The sequence below is a fragment of the Phascolarctos cinereus genome, unplaced genomic scaffold, assembly GCF_003287225.1.
Source record: "Phascolarctos cinereus isolate Bilbo 61053 unplaced genomic scaffold, phaCin_HiC Scaffold_3;HRSCAF=262, whole genome shotgun sequence".
Classification (NCBI taxonomy): domain Eukaryota; kingdom Metazoa; phylum Chordata; class Mammalia; order Diprotodontia; family Phascolarctidae; genus Phascolarctos; species Phascolarctos cinereus.
The window spans coordinates 194,276,588-194,290,798 of NW_027555736.1; the positions used below are offsets into that span (position 1 = coordinate 194,276,588).

At 38.9% G+C, this 14,211-nt stretch overlaps 1 protein-coding gene across 1 annotated transcript; it reads left to right on the top strand.

Annotated features, from left to right (window-relative positions):
* Positions 1 to 2,782: 2,782 nt before the first annotated feature.
* Positions 2,783 to 12,957, top strand: DTD2 (D-aminoacyl-tRNA deacylase 2). The gene is made up of 3 exons (XM_021004301.2): positions 2,783 to 2,987; positions 6,976 to 7,045; positions 12,087 to 12,957. The coding sequence occupies exons 1-3, from the start codon at positions 2,877 to 2,879 to the stop codon at positions 12,410 to 12,412; spliced, it is 507 nt and encodes a 168-aa protein (XP_020859960.1). The 5' UTR covers positions 2,783 to 2,876; the 3' UTR covers positions 12,413 to 12,957.
* Positions 12,958 to 14,211: the final 1,254 nt, after the last annotated feature.

Consider the following 14,211-nt stretch of genomic DNA (forward strand, 5'->3'; position numbering starts at 1 on the left):
CTCAGCAACACACTTATCTCTCTCCCTGGTGCAGTTACAAACTGTACCTGAAGGAATTATTAGTTTGAACTGGCTTTGCAGTATATTCATACCCACTGGACTATCTATACTACCTCCCTACCTCATCTATATCCTGGACTCCTCATTATGAGCGTTCTAGACTTAAGACATACATATACTTCCTACATCTGTCTTGTCAAACAAGACATTGACTGGTGGCAGATGGGGCAATCCTCAGTCGGCCCTGACCGCTAGTTAATTTAGTGAAGTAGCAGACCTAAAAACCATACCTCCATGTAGCACCCCCCCCCCCCCCCGTAGGCTTCTCTTGGTGAACTCTGGGTAAAACACCTGTGCAGTAAATACAAGAAGTACATGTTCCTTTAAGAATTTACCGTTCCTTAACCACTCCCTAACCCTACCCTGAATCACCTAATTAGCATATATGGCACATGTTTTACTATAGTTTATCCTATATAAACTTTAACTGAATCCCTCTAAGGTCACAGGTTCCTTATGAATCCCTGCCTGCTATATAGTGTAAAAATAAATCTTTACCAACTTGAATTAAAGAATGCTTGAGTCTGTGAATTCATTCCAGATGACCCTGTCCTGTACTCCGGCCTTTGAGGGGTCTCAACCTCTCAGACTTCAACATTCCCACCACACCTGTTCAGGTCTAGGAACCGTTTCTTATGTAGTTATGGTAGGAATAAAATATTTATTAAATTCTATTCACAAAGCACCGTGCTAGACCCTATGAGGGAACACAAAGATAAACTAAAATACAATAATAATTACAAAAATTATCCTCAATAAACTAATCATCAGAGAATAACAACTAATATTTACATAGCGCTTTAAGGTTTGAAAATTGATTTGCATAAATTATTTCAATTGATGCTCTCTACAACCCAGAGGTAGATGCCATTATCTCTATTTTGCAAATGAGGAAAGGAAGACTCAAGAAAGATTTGAGTGACTTGCCCAGGGTCACACAGATAGCTACCTTTGTCAGAGGTGGGATTTAAACCCAGGTGTTCCTGATTCCAAGTCCAGCCCTTAATTCCACTGTACCACCCTGATCCCCAGAGAAAATCATACATACGTGCCAATAGCAATAACATAAGGTAAAATATGATGAGTGATGTAAGGAAGGTAATGAGCACAGTACTGCAGGAAGAAATCACTTCTGACTTGAGAATCAGGAAAAGTTTCACTGAGGAAGTAGCATTGAAAATAGTCTTGAAGAATGGGTAGAATTTTGATGGAAGATACTGCAAGGAAGTATTCCAGGTAGAGAAAAGAAGATAGACTAGGGAAGTGCAGGTAATACTTGGAAATCATAAATAATCTATATAACTTGGCTGCAGAAAAGTCTACTTGTAGAGAATAGTGGCCAAAAAAGGGGTAGAAAAATAGCAAGATTCCCCAAGGACTTTAAATTCAGGGCAAAGAGTTTGTTCTTCTTTTGGTAAGCATGGAAGTTTTTGGTTTTTTTAGTTTTTGGTTGTTGTTGCTGGTTTTTGTTTTGTTTTGAGCTGTGTATGAAAGTGGTGCTTTGTAGGGGGGAAAAAGATCTGAGGGAAAAGAGCCCAGAAAGACCAGTTAAGTAGCTTTTTGCAATAGGTTAGGCAAAGTAATGGGGCCTGCCACAGAGCCTTGATAATTGCCCAAATGCTTCACAGGGGCTGTTTTTGAGGCTACTGAAATGCTCTGTGAGTTGCTAAGTGAAAGGATCTTAAACAAGAAAAAAGGAAATAAGCCAAGAAGAAGAAAAAAGGAATGGATAAGAAGGGAAGGAAATGAAAGTTTCCCAGGGTTAGGGGAATTTTAAACAGACCTTCAAGGTTCTATCTTATATTTTGTTTAGATTTGCCTGTTCCTAAATCATTGGCTTCTACTTTGTTAAAACTAACAATTTTCTTCTTTATTTTGCTTATCTGTTTCTGTTGATGGATAATTTTTAAATTAATTTTTAAAAAATAAGACTTTAAACAAATAATTGGGATCCATAACAAAAAAAACATTCCTCACCCTCTCTTTTTAGAGGTTCTTACCTACCATCAAGGAGTTTTCCTTCTGGGAAGATTGAACTGGTTCATAGAAAGTAGGATACAAAATGTATAAAAAGTAAATACTTTAAAAAATTCATTGGTGTAGAACAAATGCTCATAACCCAGGGTCCCCAAATTTGTCAATATTTTTAAAAATGCACATAACTCACGTCTGTGAATGGATTTCAGGGGAACCTGAATGAGGAATAATTACATTTTTATTTCAATTTAATTGGTTTCCTTTGTATTTCCTCCATATTTTATGCATTTAAAAATATTATTCTAAGAAAGGGTCCATAGACTTCACCAGACTGCCAGAGGAGTCCATGACACACAAAAAGATGAAGAACTTCTGCTTTAAGCACACAATGAAATCAATAAGAGAAACTGTGAATGGACATCATGAGACCCCAAGGCCCCAAGTTTAAGTCCTGCCATTTGTCAGTTTTTGCAGTTTTTCCTCCTATCTAAAATTGCCTTCCTTCTCTGGCATCTCAGCAAACAGAATGGGGGGGGGGGGTAGAAGCCCGAAAGGTGGGCTCTTTCTTGAGAACCTCACTGGGGTTACCTGAGGGGAGGAGTAAGAGTCACGCCCCGACCTCGAGATATAGGAAGGTGGAGGTATAAATGAAGGACACCCTTCCACATACCGCACCCTAATACAAGGCCTTTTTCCTCCCAGCTCCAGTGACTCCGCCTCCTGCCCTGCCCTCCTCTCCGGGGCTCCTCCCAAAGGGAAGAGGCGGAAGCTGAGCTGAGCCACGCAGCGGCTGCTAGATCTCCCGGGGCCGTAGTCAATCTTCAGGTGTGCTCTCCGCCATGGCCGAGGCCGGCCGGCCGCCGCAGGCCCGCGTGCTGCTGCAGCAGTGCCTTCATGCCAAGCTGCAAGTCCGTCCTGCCGAGGGCGACGTCGAGGCGCAATGGGTGGAGGTAAAATCGGCCCTGCCAGACCTCGTTGTAGCCTTGTGGTGCAATGATTCTCAGCCTTCATGGTGCAGTGTTTCTTATCCCTCTGCAGACCTTCCTCCCCTCCCTCCCGAGGAGCCGTTTTTAGCCTCGTTTCTCCCTGCCTATTCCCACCCGCCTCTGGTGCACCCCGGTCCTTGGAGATGCCGACAGCTCCAACCCCGGCCCAGGGGGATGGGGGGGGCGCGCGCTCTAACTAGGCTTACGGCGCCTTCAACGTGCGCTGGCCTGGTGCACGCCTGCCTGGTGCAGTCTGCCACTTTCCGTGTTCGTGGAGAAGCGAGCGCCCTCAGGTGTCCGTGGAAGAGTGAGTTCCCCACAGCCTAGACTACTTCCTCCTTTTCCTAGAAGCTGATAGGATCTCCCGATTGAGGCTGGCTTTGGAGTTTCAAAGCGCCTCCCACGGCCCGTCCTGGTCCAGAAACTGGATTGCCAGGAGTGGGGTTCGCCTGTTGTCAGTGTCTTGGAGCGGAGATCCAGCCTTTGTCTTAGCTGCACCCTGAGCAGACTGTGGGCAAGATACCTTGCAGATAGAAAATTGGAGTTGAGGCTTTTGTGTGTGTAATTCGGAGGATGATGAGTTCCTCTTTTGAAGTAAAAGTTCTGCAGATTTTGACTTGGGCAAAGGCCTGGAAAAGTGAAGTTTCCCAGAAAGGCTTTATTTCCTAGAAAGTCTTTTAATTGGACTTATTTTCATAAGGAAATGAACCCTGTTCTTTTTATATTGTAATTTTGGCTCTGACACCTTAGTGTTGTCGCTGTATCTCTGACATCTTTCTTCTAGCATTTCAAGGTCTTTTATAAGAATGATTTCATCCATTCTACAAAACTTTGGGGTTTTTTTATACTAACCTTAAAAAAACCCCAAACAATTGAAATCTCCTTTAACTAAAACACCTGGAAATGTAGGTAACACCCAATATTATGTTCTAGGCTTGACATGATTTCATCTTTACACATTCCTATTTTTTAAATATCCAAATTACAATTTTACTGCTAGTTCTCCTTTCATTAAAAGTCAGCTGACTCAAAATTTTCAATCAGATTCTGGCGGTTTTTTCTCCCTGCCTTAAGTCTTCCCCTTCCAATTCTTCCACACAGCTTCCAAGGTAATAGTATGAAAGTTGATTGACAGTATTGAGTCTGTCTTTTAGATTACTGACAACCTTTATTTTATTTTATTTCATTTTATTTTGCTAGTTAATGGGGGACAGTACTGAGTCTGATCATGGTCATTCCCAGACTCAGTAAATTCCACTGTCTCCCTATTAACTAGGATCACTTATGAAATCCTCTGGCATTTGAAGTCCTTTACAAGCTGACTCCAAACTAACACCAGGTTTATCATCCATCACTCCCCTTCACATACTGTTTAGTCCAGTCAAACTGCCTTTCTTGATATTAGTCACTGGAAACACAATATCACTAGCCACCTCTTATGGCCTTCTGTTCTTCATCTTCCCTTATTACCTTGCATTTATTTTGCACACACTTGCATGTTTTGGAGAAGGAAAAGGCAAACTGCTCCAGTATCTTTGCCAAGAAAACCCCAAATGGGGTCAGAAAGAGTTTGACACAAATGCAAGGACAGAACAATATGTTTACATGTTGTTTCCACTGGTGGGAATGTAAGCTTCTTGAGGATAGGCTTGTCTTTTTTTGTTTTTAATATTTCCAGGGTCTACTACAGTGCCTGAAACTTTGTAGATAATTAATAAAATGCTTATTGATTGATTCTACTAACCCTTGTTAAGAGTATTTATTTTTTTAAAATTCCTGTTTTCAGGGCAGCTGGGTGGTACAGTGGATAGAGCACCAGCCCTGGAGTCAAGAGGACCTGAGTTCAAATGCGGCCTCAGACACATGATCCTCACTAGTTGTGTGAACCTGTACAAGTCACTTAACCCCTGATTGCCTCACAAAAAACCCCAAAAAAAGCAAAAATAAAATTCCTATTTTCTCTCCTCTCTCTATACATGAAAATCATGTTCTAAGTATTTTCTTTTTCTTATATTTAAGAATGTCCTCATTTCCCTCTTTCCTTAATAGCCACTGTTCCATAATGGAGTAAAGTTAACTTCTTTTGTTTTTACTTCCATGTTGAAAACTGTTAGTTCTGATTGTTACATAATGGTTTAATTTTCAGTGTACTTATCTTCTGTACCTCTTTGGTTTCTTGTCCCATTTTTTTTTTGATAAATACTATGCTTCATTTCCTTTATACGGAAGGTCTCTGACATTTCTCCCTCTTATTTCTCCAAGCAACCACAATAAATTAACTTATAATAAATAATTGGGAGTCATTAAGTACCCTTTTTTTACAATCATTTATTTCTAGAGTCAAAAAATTTCAAAGTAGCATTGTTTGGCTTTATTTTTTTCAAGTGACAAACTCCATTGCCTTTCCCCTTGAAAAGCCATAACTTTTTAAGATCAGGAGAGAAGCTATTACTTGGAGGGAGAAATGACCAGGTCATAAGGATGTGTATTGATAGGACAAACTATAAGAGAAAGACTTTAATGAGTAGTGACTATGGACAGATGGAAGGAATTGGTATTGATCTTGGAGAACAAAAAGCTATTTAATTCTGGTGTTGTCTCACTCCTTGACTTTGCTACAGCACTGATTGGTTGGACTTGTGGTATAGTTATGAAAGTCCATTGCTGAGGCTGCCAACTCCTGGCAGGATGACCCACTCTTATATCAGGCCAGGGTGTTCTGTTACAGAAATAGGTATAGGTATCCTCCTTTCCTTTTGTGCTAGTTACTAGAATGTTCTGGTAAGGGTAAGGCTAGATAACCTCTGAGGAACCTGATTTACAAATTCTATCAAATAATTTTAATAGTGCTAACTCACATTTAAATAGCAGTTTAAGATTTACAGAGTTCTTTACTTATTGCAACCCTGTGAGGCAGTTTCTGTCAATATTTTTCCCAGAGTCAGAAATTGAGTCTCTGAATTTCCTTGCTCAGGTCACACAGCAGGTAGGTATCTGAGGCCAGATTTAAATCACAGTCTCCTGAAATCATGTTATTTTTTTAAAGGCATTATAATGCAAATTTTAGCATAATTAAAAAATATATATTACTAAGCCCTAATAGTAGACTTACTTTTTAGTTGCAAAGAAGTTTTGAGATTAAAAAACAACAACTTTGGTAACAATTTGATCCAAAAATGAAGTGAGTTATAAAGGTATAAGGGAGAAGTTAGATGGTTCCTGCTGCTGGGAGGTCTTCAAGCAAAGGCTGAATGACTGACTACTCTTTGGCTATGATACAAGGGATTCCAGACTAGAAATAATAAGTGAGTTAACCAAAATACCAAATAAATTAATCTATTTAATCCCTAAATTTTAATTCATCAGCTATGCAAGCTTTCTTTTATATCTGTCAGTAAATAATAATGAATAAAAGTGTAGCGATAAGTGGCATTTGTCTTTAATAAGTGGGACATGGTGAACAAAATGTTTCCAAGTTTGCCTATCTCACCGAGGGGGCAAGAGAATGGTGGATATCGTCCTGACATCTCTGATTAGTGGGAAATATGCCTTTCAAAATGTATCCCATAAAGATATAGCATTCATTTTTCAAGGGATAATTTGCTTCCTTTGCTTCTGCAAGCTATTTTTCAGCTTAAATAATTATTGAAGGAAATGATTCCCTAAGTGCTTGATAAGTGGACACAATTTGATCTTCCAGACTCGGAATTAAGTAATCAAATATATTTTGAAAATAGCTCTTTGCTTTCCTTTGCTTTTGACCTCTGTGCTGATAATGCGTGTATGGATTTTTCTACTGCTGTCATTGTAGATATCTCATATTATGTGTTATATTGTTTTGTTTCCTTTTGTTGTTTTTGGTTTTGTTTTGCTTTGTTTTGGTACATTCTTTTTAAGCCCCTGTAAGGAAGTTAGTTTCTAACTTTTTAAAAACTTTGCTGATTTCTTACAGGTTCCAACAGCATTAGTGATCTATGTCTGCTTCTTCAAAGGTGCTGAAGAAGACCTTCTGCCTAAAATGGGTATGTGTGTGATTTCAGCCATTATATTTTACTTCTCAATATACAGAATGAGCAGAAAAAATAATGAGGTGAAAGTAAAGAATGTGAAGGAGCATAATTAGCCTCAGGATCCTCTGCCTTTGAAAATTTGTGCTAGTGGGGCTGGTCAAGAGAATGCTATGAACAACTTAGCTCTGGATCATCTGGCTCAAAGGATCATAGCCAGAGGGGACCTTAGGACCCTAGTCTAGTGGTGTCAAATTCAGATAGAAATGGACCACAGACCAAATAGAAATGGAGCCATATTGACTTAGAAAACCACAAATTAACATTATCTATGTTGTATTCCTTTTAAATATTTCCCAATTGCATTAATTTTAGAGGTACTTGGAAGCATACTTGACCCCTCTGATCCAGGCCAACCTTCTTCATTTTACAGATAAGGAAACCAAGGCCCAGAAAGGATTTGTTACTTGCCCAAGGCTAGAGGTAGGGTTTAAACTAGATCTTCCTGACTCTCAAGTCCAAGATTTCTATTCACTGGGCCAAATTACCTCTCAGCTTCCTTTCCATTTTGGAATTGTTGTCATTGTCCATAGTCTTAGAAATAACACTGTGTAGTGGATATGAAGTGCTGGGCTTAGAGATAGGAAAACCTAAGTTCCAATGTGCTAGGCACTGTGCTAAGCATTTTACCAATATTATCTCATTTCCTCTTGTTTGATTTACTCGCTTATGTGACCCTGGTTCACGTAATCTCTGTGTCATACACAACACCCCACAAATGAATCTATGGGTGTCCATCTGCACTGATGAAAAAGAGTTCCCTAAACTGACAGATGCATAGATCTGTCAAATATGTGTGTCCTTCCTCTGGCCTGTATTGGTTCCTCTATTCTAGGGCATGAAGTATGCAAACATAAGGTGTCCCAAAAGTCTTAGTGTGGTTTTAAAGCCATGCTAAGACTTTTAAAGCCACACTAAGACTTTTGGGACAATCTATATAATAAAAGCTTTTTGGAATACACTTTATTATACCACTGATTTGGATATATCCTTCCCCAAAATGTAACAACTTGTCATGTCAGCAAAATCCTGCTATAACAGGATTGGCCTTTAAGTCAGATATTGGTCATTAATGTGATCTTCATGGATGAGGGGCAGCAGCTACATGTGTTTATAAATAGAAAAGACATTCAGAAATATAAGTAGCAAAAATGGGTACATTTGGGACATGATGATTCAAAAGAGTCATTTTTAAGTCAGAAGTTCTTTAAAAGTGATGAAACTTCACCCCAGCTGAAATCAGGAAAATAACATGTCGTATAAGTATATATACAAGATTGCAGTAAAGAAAAACAATTTAAGTAAGTGCATCAGATGCTCAGGTCTGATTCAAAGCTTTTTAGGCAGCGTTATGCGGTAGAAAGAATGCTAAATTTGGGAGCAGAACTAACTGAAGACCATATCTTGCATTTGTCACTAACTAAATATGTAACCTTGGCAAGTCACGTAACCTCTCTGGGCCTCAGTTTCTTCATCTGTAAAATGTAGGGCTAGATGGCTTATAAGGCCCCTTAAATCAATGATCTACATATCATGTTATCCAATAACAAAATTAAATTATATGTCGATATATGTATAGTTTCTTTGTCCATTTGTCTTCAACACAGTTGGATACCAAGTCTTCATTTCAAATAAAAAACAGTCAGGCATTGTTGGTTATTTGGTATTCTATTTGAGAATTTGGGAGGTTTTACGGTCTCTCAACTTCAATGTACGTTTATTAAGTGCCTACTTTTTACAAAGCCTCCAACAAAGTCCTAATTTAATGCCTTATAATAGCACAGAGGGGATCTTGAATCCTCAAAGGCTGTGCCAGGGACTGGGCAGCTAGGTGGCTCAGTGGGTAAAGTGCTGGGCCTAGAGTCAGGAGGTTGTGAGTTCAAATCCAGCCTCAAACACTAGCTCCTAATAAATGTTTGTTGATTGACTGATAGGTACTGAGGCTGTTAAATAAATGAGACATGATTCCAGCCCTCCAGTGGTTTTACAATCTAGTAGACAAGGAGAGATACAAACAAAAATAACTCTAATGTAAAGTAGAACATAAGTATATGAGAAGTACGAACCAAATGATGAAGCTGTCTAATCCACTCTTTTGTTTGCCCTAAGCAGTCCCTAGCTTTCATGAGTTAAACTTAGATCCATCCCCTGTGAATAAATGGCCACCAGTTAGGTTGTGGAAGGGGGCCCAGGTGGAACTAGAAAGTGTCCACAGTGCCTTACGCTGACCCCCACAACCATTTACTTTGAAGCCCTTTATTTCCCAACCATTTTTCTCTGCTCTTACTTAAGTTACAATCCCGTCCTTAGTACAAGGTCCCAATCTGTTCATCCCACTTTCCCTCAAGGCCCCATTTCCAATGCAGTTTCATAAAATGTGAGCCTGGCATTTGAAGTTAAAATTCTGAACTCATTTTCCCAGAGAAACATCATTAACATTTAGTGGTTAAGTTCTATTGTACTGTCTGTATAGGAGAATACTTCAAGACCAGAAATTAAAGTCGTTTGTGAGTTGGCTTGACAACTTAACTACTATGTATAACCCTGTTTCTCTGGAGAAATGAATTCTGAGCAGGCTACTTAACATAAAATGATCTTTTGAATCATAACCCTCTTATAAATTCAAGATTCAATTGATAAATCAATTAGTAAAAATTTATTAAGTGCCTGTTATGTGCCAGGCACTCTGCTGTTAGGAGATAACATCCTAACAGTGCTGGATTTTGGAATCAGGGGACCTGAGTTCAAATCTTTGTTCTACTTTCTGATCTGTGTGACCTAGAGTAAGTCACAACTTTTCTGAACCTGTTTCCTCAAGGGAGGGAACAGGGCTTGCATTAGATGACCTCAAAGCTCCCTTCCTTCTTAAAATCCATGAGCCAGTTTTTTTGGTTGGTTTTTTTTTCTTTCTTTCTGTAGGGAACCTAACAGCATTAGTCAAGTTCTCAGGTATAGCCAGCAGAGGGAGGTATCTGGTAGCTCTGCATGCTTCTGTCCTGACTGCCCTGACTGCCCTGTTACTCTTTGATCTTTCACTAGTCTAGAGCCTAGGTGGTGAATTAACCTCAAAACTGCACGAATACCTTGGAGAGCTACACCTCCCCTGAGAAGTCAGCTGTTCAATTAGTGGGCTGTATGGCACAATCCAAATAGAGAAAATAAAGTAAATATTAGTTAAGCAAAATTTTATGAAGTTGAATAACTCTTAGATATCCTGCCTCCCAAGGATTTTTAGCCAGATATAACCTTTGATTTGGGGAGTAGGTGAAAAATCTATTGAGGGTTCCCACTGTTTCCCCAGAGTATCCATTCTAATATTCCTTTAATTCTAATTAGAGATTAGCTTCTATCTCTGAAAGACAAATTGTTGCCACCTCGCCATCTGTAGGTATGTTTTTGCTATACTGCTTTTCTGTGGGAATTAATTTCATATAGTTTCTCTCCCATCTCTAGTGGCCACTTTTGATTTTGTAAACAGAAGTCAGTCAGGATTTGGAAAAGTACTTGTAATTCAAAATATACTTCTTGAGCATTTTTTAAGGGTAGATATTTGTGAATGTTGTGTAGTTTTTGTGTAAATTACTTGAGAATAGAGATTGTTTCATTTTATATATGTGTGTGTGTGTGTGTGTGTGTGTGTGTGTGTGTGTGTGTGTGTGTGTGTATATGTTTATCCCTAATGCCCAACACAGTGACTGACGCATGCTAGGCAATAAGTAAATGCCTGGGTATTTTTTTTTGTTATTGTTGTTTTGGGTTTTGGTTTTTGTTCTGTTTTGTTTTTGGATAAAGGCAGCATGGCTGGAGTGTTGGCCTTAGGAGTCAAGAATACCTAGGTTCACATCTCACCTCTGATGGTTACTAATTGCGTGACAATTCACTAGACATTTATGTGCTTCAAGCAACTCCCTAGGACTCAGCGAACAATTCACAGACTGTTCAAATTCTGCTCCCATGGAGGGAGTTCCCTTCAGTGATAAAATCACAGATCCTTAAATTTTTCCTCATGTAATTCCAAGTTTCAGTTACCATAGCAAGCTCTATTGAGAATCACAGGTGAATTGTTTTTGTGCACATGTAAAACATCTATAAAACCATAAATCTGCATAATGGTTTGTGATTCCATAATCATAACATTGTTATTATATTAGATTACAGTAATGCAGGCATTGTTAGATAAAGGTAATATTGCTTATCTAACATTTGCTTTCTTGGAGTTGTTGTTCTAATAGAAATGATGTGTTTCTGATGACTCTTTTGCTCGTATCTCCCCCAGCCCTAACCAACCAATGACATTTGTGAGATGGCTATTTCACACTAGTCTAGTATGATTTTCTAGCTTTTTTTTTTAAATATGTGCCAAATTCATCAATCCTTTCATTTTTCTGTGGTGTTGATGTCAATGTAAAAATCAATAATAAAATAGAACAAAAGCCAACCATATGGGACTTGAATTCATAAACCTTAGCCTCATTAGCAAAGTGTTCTAAATACCTAAGCTAAAAACACCACATGGACTAGAATTTTCATCTAATGCTATTTGTGGTGTAGAGCAGAATTAACAGTAGCTTCATCTTGAACTCTTGTTCAAGGGGATTCCATTATGAAGGCCTATAAGTACCTTAACATGTACTCCTAGGATGGCATTATCTCAAGACCCCAGCATGTGGTTATGTTTTTTTGTTTTTTTAAAAAGCTACCTAGGGATATAATATTGGGGTCACATTAACTACTAATTCCGTTTTTTGTATAAGACTAGCTATTTGTATTTAGGGGGAGTTTTTTGCTCTTTTTTTTGTTTGTTTTTTTGTTTTGGGTTTGTTTTTTTTTTTTGCTTAACAAAGCATTTTTAAACATGTAAATAAGGATTTGGGTCAAGATATATGAGCTGACAAACCAGCTTTTTAAACATGATTTTTGGATTCACTGAGGGTTGGTGGTTTCTTGGGGGGTATTGTTGGTTTGACTTTTCACTTCAGAATGTTTTTCCTCCCAGTTAGCACACTGTTGAATGTGAAATTAAGTGAGGCCGAAAATGGCAAGCGTGTCTCTATATTGGATCTACCTGGGAACATCCTCATCATCCCCCAAGCCACCCTCGGAGGAAGAGTGAGAGGAAGAAACATGCAGTACCACACCAACTCTGGAAAAGAAGAAGGATTAGCACTTTATTCTCAGTTTGTGACTCTGTGTGAAAAAGAGCTTGCTGCCAACAGTAAATGTGCAGAAGCCGGTATGGTGGTGAGACATGGAACTTATGGGAACAGACAAGTGTTAAAGCTTGATACCAACGGACCCTACACACACCTGATTGAATTTTGAAAAGGCCTCTTCGGTTTGTATAAGGTGAAGTGGTCAGGACTGGAATTGCTAGACGGCTTTTGTTTTTTTAAGATCTGTCATTACAGAGTTTTACCATAGGGGGCAGCTAGGTGGCGCAGTGGATAGAGCACCGGCCCTGAAGTCAGGAGGACCTGAGTTCAAATGTGGCCTCAGACCAAACACTTGACACTTACTAGCTGTGTGACCCTGGGCAAGTCACTTAACTCCAATTGCCTAAAAACAAAAAACAAAAAAACCCCCAAAAAACAAAGTTTTACCACATTTTTGATATTTAGGAAGACTGGTGTCTCCATTGAATAGAGTGGGTTATAGTTTTGAGTCTCTTGCTAGCTTGGGCAACTTCACCTTTAATTCATTCTACCATCCTTCTAAAAGTGCTTTGAAGAAATCCTCTCAACATTATTTTCCATGCAAATAAAAAAGAATTATTTTAAAATTCAAATTATTGAACTTTGAGGAATTTTGTCCAGCTAAAGTAAACATGTTGTTTCAACTATCCAAAATTAAAGTCTCTCTCAAACAGACTCTATATATTGTGATATAAAATTAACGTGTTTAATATCTCCTTGGAGCCATTATGTCATTGGTATAGGATCATCTGGGGCAGCTAGGTGGTGAAGTGGCTAGAGTGCCAGGCCTGGAGATAGGAAGACTTGAGTTCAAATTTGGCCTTAGACATTAGCTATATGACCCTGGGCAAGTCATTTAATCCTGTTTGCCTCCATTTCCTCATCTGTAAAATGAACCGGTGAAAGAAGTAGCAAATCACTCCAGCATTTTTGCCAAGAAAACCCCAAATGGGGTTACCAAGTGTGGGACATGACAAAAATAACTGAACAACAACAACAAAGTGCAGAATATCACTTCTGCTCCCATGTCATTCTTGTCCATGTAGTTCCCTAAATCTCATAAGTCATCCACCAGATACACAGGAGACTTTTGTCTGCTAGCCTGTTTGTGAATTTATTAACATCTTCTGGATGCCCTGTAATCCTCAGGCTATCCTATTTTCTCCACTCTTGCTAGGTAACAGCTATACCTCCTTTTTCAGTGAGATCCTCATTTCTGGGAAATGGCATAGTACAATGGAAAGAGTAATAAATTTGGAGTCACAAAACCTGAATTCTAAACCCAGCCCTGCTGCTTATTACATACTGCGTGATCTTGGGAAAATCACCTACCCTCTCTAGGCATTGGTTTTCTCATCTGTAAAATGAAAAAGTAGACTAGATGTCCTCTGAAGTCTCTTCTAGCCTTAGATCTGCGATCCTATGACATTTCTTACATATTCAGGTCGTTGTTGGCAACCTACTTAGACCTACAAGTACCCTAAGAGACTTTATTTATTTATTGGGTAGCAGGGGGGACCTGGAGTTAGAAAGGCATAAATGTGAATCTTGCTCCTGATACTTACTATCTCCCTGACCTTGGACAAGATCTTTAACCTTTCTGAGCCCCAGTTTTCTTATCTGTAAAGTGTGGATAATAATATCAACTACCTCACATAATTGTTGTTTAAAGATAATATATGGAAGTTTCATATATAAGGGTGAGCTAAAAAAAATTAGTGAGAAACAAAAGAGCCCTGACTCTAGAAGGCTGCTGTGGCAACAGGGAAAATCAAAATAAAAACTCAGAAGAGGACAACAGTGTCATAATGCTTACACATTAAGCCTCAGAGGGGAATATGAATTGGTCTCAATTCTCCCATAAACTCTCCCATAAAGCAGATAGAATGGGTTAAAAACCACAGTTCTACAATATGTTGTCCTCTTGGA

What these genes read in the sequence shown, in the direction of transcription:
- DTD2 (XM_021004301.2), top strand. Translation starts at nt 2,877, where the DNA reads ATGGCCGAGGCCGGCCGGCCGCCGCAGGCCCGCGTGCTGCTGCAGCAG. An exon ending in TCGAGGCGCAATGGGTGGAG is followed by an intron (nt 2,988 to 6,975) that starts GTAAAATCGGCC and finishes GATTTCTTACAG; the next exon opens with GTTCCAACAGCATTAGTGAT. An exon ending in AGACCTTCTGCCTAAAATGG is followed by an intron (nt 7,046 to 12,086) that starts GTATGTGTGTGA and finishes TTTTCCTCCCAG; the next exon opens with TTAGCACACTGTTGAATGTG.